The sequence below is a fragment of the Camelus ferus genome, chromosome 14 (genome assembly GCF_009834535.1).
Source record: "Camelus ferus isolate YT-003-E chromosome 14, BCGSAC_Cfer_1.0, whole genome shotgun sequence".
Taxonomy (NCBI): domain Eukaryota; kingdom Metazoa; phylum Chordata; class Mammalia; order Artiodactyla; family Camelidae; genus Camelus; species Camelus ferus.
Window position 1 is genome coordinate 46,694,903 of NC_045709.1, and position 4,148 is coordinate 46,699,050.

The 4,148-nt window shown below is 38.0% G+C and overlaps 1 protein-coding gene and 1 non-coding gene across 2 annotated transcripts; both read right to left on the reverse strand.

Annotated features, from left to right (window-relative positions):
* Nucleotides 1-451: 451 nt before the first annotated feature.
* On the reverse strand, nucleotides 452-523 carry TRNAG-ACC. Its single transcript has one exon. It is a non-coding gene; the product is annotated as a tRNA-Gly (tRNA).
* Nucleotides 524-1,398: 875 nt separating this feature from the next.
* LOC102520368 (putative oxidoreductase GLYR1) lies at nucleotides 1,399-2,255 on the reverse strand. The gene has a single exon (XM_032496027.1). It carries the CDS (start codon nucleotides 2,248-2,250, stop codon nucleotides 1,441-1,443), a length of 810 nt encoding a protein of 269 aa, XP_032351918.1. The 5' UTR covers nucleotides 2,251-2,255; the 3' UTR covers nucleotides 1,399-1,440.
* Between the last annotated feature and the right edge of the window lie 1,893 nt (nucleotides 2,256-4,148).

Below are 4,148 nucleotides of genomic sequence, written 5' to 3' on the forward strand. Positions count from 1 at the left end.
CATTTGTATATTTAGAATTTTTCAATTTACATGAAGATAATGTAAAACCCATTTTTGCTTTAAGCCATGTGGTTAAAATCTTTTACAAAAAGTTCTCTTTCCATCAATGAAAAATGAGGTAGCTGAACTCAGTTTGCTCCTTTTGTTGCTGGAAACTTCAAATGAATTACCTCAGGGACAACAATACTAAGAATATTCATGCAAGGTGAGAATAATTGGATGAGACTTAATCAGTGAGTGAGCTTTCTGAAAACTGATATCAAAAAAGAGAAACTTTTGGATAAAGAATGATAATGATAAATTATTTAATTTAATGATAATTTATTAAATTGAAGCCTAGTCAATATAAAAATGCAATTAGTTTTGAATATCAATTTCTTTTTTTTTTAATTTTTTTAACTTTATTTTTTGGGGGGAGGAGATAATTAGATTTTTATTTATTTATTTTTAATGGAGGTACTGGGGACTGAACCCAGGACCTTGTGCATGGTGGGCACATGCTCTACCACTGAGCTATACCTTCCCCCTACCTCTCTTTTATTAGCACATGACATGCCTTTATCTTCTTCACTCTACAAAGGAAGTTCACTAAATATAACTGGTAGAACCAGTGATTTCAACAGTACAAAAAATTATGTACAAAGTAAAAGACATACTGTTTTTAGCCTGAGAAATAACTGTACAGAAGACACAGATGGGAAATTCAGACTTAGCTATGTTGCTCAGGAGAACGCTCCTTCTTTAGGAACCCTTTCCATCAACATGACTGTGCAACACAACTGGCTGTCAGAGTCAAGGCAAAGGCGAGTGTGGAAGCAAGCTAAGGCATGGGGACCACAGTCCAGGCTCCCCTATCTGCTTGGGTGGGGCAGATGGCAGCAGGTAGGTGCACAGGAAGGATGGGGAGGCAACAGCAGGGAGAAGAGGGGAAGGTAAGACAATGTACTTTCTTCATCTCTTACCCACACCTGTCCCCACCAGGGCCAAGGTCAGGGTTTTGATCATAGTTCTACAAACCAGTGGTTCTTAAAGTGTGGTCTCCTGACTAGGAGCAGCAGCATATCCGGGAAATTTGTTCACCCCAGACCCACTGACCAAGAAACCCTAGGAGTGGAGTCCAGCAACTTGTGCTTTATGAGGAAACTTACAGGTGACTCTGAGGCACAACAAAGTCTGAGAACCACTGACTCAGGTGTCTCCTGCTTGAAGACTCACCAGTGAGCATGAAGCCAATCACACCATACATTTATAGGACAGCTCCTGTCTCCTGCAAGTCAAATTACTCCCAGGCAAATCATTAAGAATTACAACTATCCCCCCCTCTTTTCATTCAGTCCCAGCAATGGCTGGGACACAACCCTTAGCGAGCCCCCCTGAGGTCACCCCACCCATCTCAGCCCCAGCAGAACCAGAGCTACAGAAGCCTTTTCATCAAAGGTCCTACTTTTTGTCTGTGGGTGTGATGCTGCCATTCACGGCTGTGCTGTCTGCTGCCTGGATGGAGGTGGGCCCAGTCTCCTCTTCACATATTTTCAACTTCTTTGTGATTGCCTGGTAACAGACAGTTGGCTTCTCGGTTTTGCTGAGCAGGAAGTGATGGAAATGAGGGACTGCATCTTTTACAGCCTTGCTAATGGTTGGGTGCCATTTAAATGCGGCCATGGGTCCAGCCATCATCCCCTTCACGGTACTAGACTTGGGGATGGTAAGATCCTTCTCATCCTTTGGGAGCCAACCCCACTTCCAGGGACTTTGCTCCTGGGTTCTTTTTAGAGGCGACTTGGAGCCTCTCTCTGAGGAGCCTGAAGACACTTGCTTCTTTCCTTCTCCCACGTTCTTCTTCACCTTCCGTTCAGACAGGCTAAGCTTGTGCTTCTCATCACCTGAGTCTGGCCTACTTCTCTCCTCACTGGAATTACGCCAATTCTTGTCATCAGCTGAATTGTGGGATGATGTCTGGTCTTTCCCTTTGGCTCTTCTGAGGAACTCTTCTATGGCATCCACAGCTTGCTGGAATCTCTTCCCCTTGTTGATCTTTATCATCTTCTCCTTATGCACATGATACGGTTTTAGCTGTTCCACTTTGATCCAGGCATGATCTTCTGTTCCAAAAAACTTTACAAAGAAGTGTTTCTTTCCATGCAGCTTCTTTAAGTCCTTGGGTGGGTTAACAATCTTTCCTGGCCAAGAAGGATACCGGCCGAGTTTCCCCCACACCAAATTGCAGAGCTGCAGACTCACAGTCACCATCTTACCACCAAACCCATCAATTTCTAATATTTAAAGTAAAAAGAAAATAAATGTAACAAATGGAATACCGCTAATATTTTTAGAGGGTACGTTGGCAAATTTCTGTAGAATAGCTTTGGAAAATTGTTTTTAGTTATCCTTAAAATTTTTTAAATAAAATATTTTAATTACTTCATTTTGAAAAACTCTAGTGGACATAGGTCTTAAAGTTCAGTCACACAAAATTTGAGATGATCTCCACAGAGCATGTGGCTCATGTTCCATATGAAGAGATGGACATTGTCTTACTAAAATTTCTTGACTAATAGCAGTTCATAGTTAGAGTGTGCACTCAGCGTAACCAATCAGTCCCTAATTCCCCTTCCCGTTCCTTCCTATGTTGACCTAGCTTGTAGTTGTGAAAATATCCACATCCACAAACAATAAATCTGAAAGTTGGTAGTGTTTCCAGTGTTACATTTAGCAGTGGATGACATTTTAATTAGTTCTTCCCTAGGAATATGTCCAAGTGAATTGTCTATGCCTGTTTATAGGTGTGTGTATGTATGTGTAACTTTTTTGGCCTTATTCTTTCAGCAATTCCAAATAGCAATTTGTTGTTTGAAAGAAGTGGGGAGTAGGCTGGAAGTTCATTTATATTAGATTGTGGTAAGCCCAGGTTTAATATATTACTGATTCAATGCAGTTATAACCAGTTATCCCTATTCAGCTGAACTCTACACGTACATTTACCACCAACATTGTGTCAGATGACTGGTTTTCAAATTGTGTTTCTTGGTGACTGGCAAAACTGACAAATTGTTAATGTTATGGTTCTCTCATTTCTGCATCAACCACAATACTACTTTTATCTATTTCATATGTATAAGGGAGTTTTTTAAAAAAGTGTCTAAGCATTTACAATAAGACATATGAGAATTATTTTTATTCTATTCTAAAACAGTTTCTATAAATTTTGCCATTATGGAAAGAGCTTATGGAAGCATTGTAGACAGTCATACAGTAAGGAAATGCTGACCACAATTGTCCAGGTATTTGTTGCCAAGTGTATTATAATTTTGGCGAAATCATTTTGATATTCTCAAAGTTCTGTTATGTTTTATGGACTGTGATTCTAAAGTTTTCATATTTACAATGGGTAACTTTCAAAGTTTTATTCATGTTCTCCCATTTAGAATATACATTCAGATATTGTGATGGCTGAGTACATGCAAACCTTTGATTCTCTGTGTAAAGAAAGAGTATGTACTGGTAGATATTTCAACTGAAAATTAATATGCTAAATTATTTTCAAAGATAGTCACACTGCAAATTAATGAAATAATGTATGAATGTGAAAAACAATTTTTGTTTTCCAAAGTAAAATTCCCAAGAGTTTTTTTCAGAATTATTTTGGATTAAAGACAAGAATAGGTGTTTCCACATTTTCAGCAGTCACTTCCATTGGAGCTGTAAGTTTCAAAAAAAAATAACTGATGTCAATTCAATAGCTTTACCTCTTTAACTTTGGCCATAGATTATTTTGAGAAATATTTAAGCTTTGCATATTTCTTTATTCATAGAAATGTATCATTTATTTAGAAATGAGAAAGTATGACTCTCTTATTTGGCATTATTTTAAATATAATATTAAATGTATCATAGCATCCTATACTGGTGTAAAATGCCTTGTTTGGAAGTCCTAATAATTTTTTTATGTGAAAATTTGTTGTGGCAAAATCTTGGGTTTGAGTCTCATCTCTGACTTGAATTAATACCCATATGTAACATCATTAGGTCACTAAACCTGCTGAGCCTGTTTTTTGATAAGATAAAAATGTTTTGTTGTTTTTATTTCACTTGATTATGGTGAGGATCAAATAATGCCAATACAAATGACAACTGTTTTCCTTCCTTGA

Coding starts and splice junctions, on each gene's coding strand:
- LOC102520368 (XM_032496027.1), bottom strand. CDS start 2,250: ATGGTGACTGTGAGTCTGCAGCTCTGCAATTTGGTGTGGGGGAAACTC.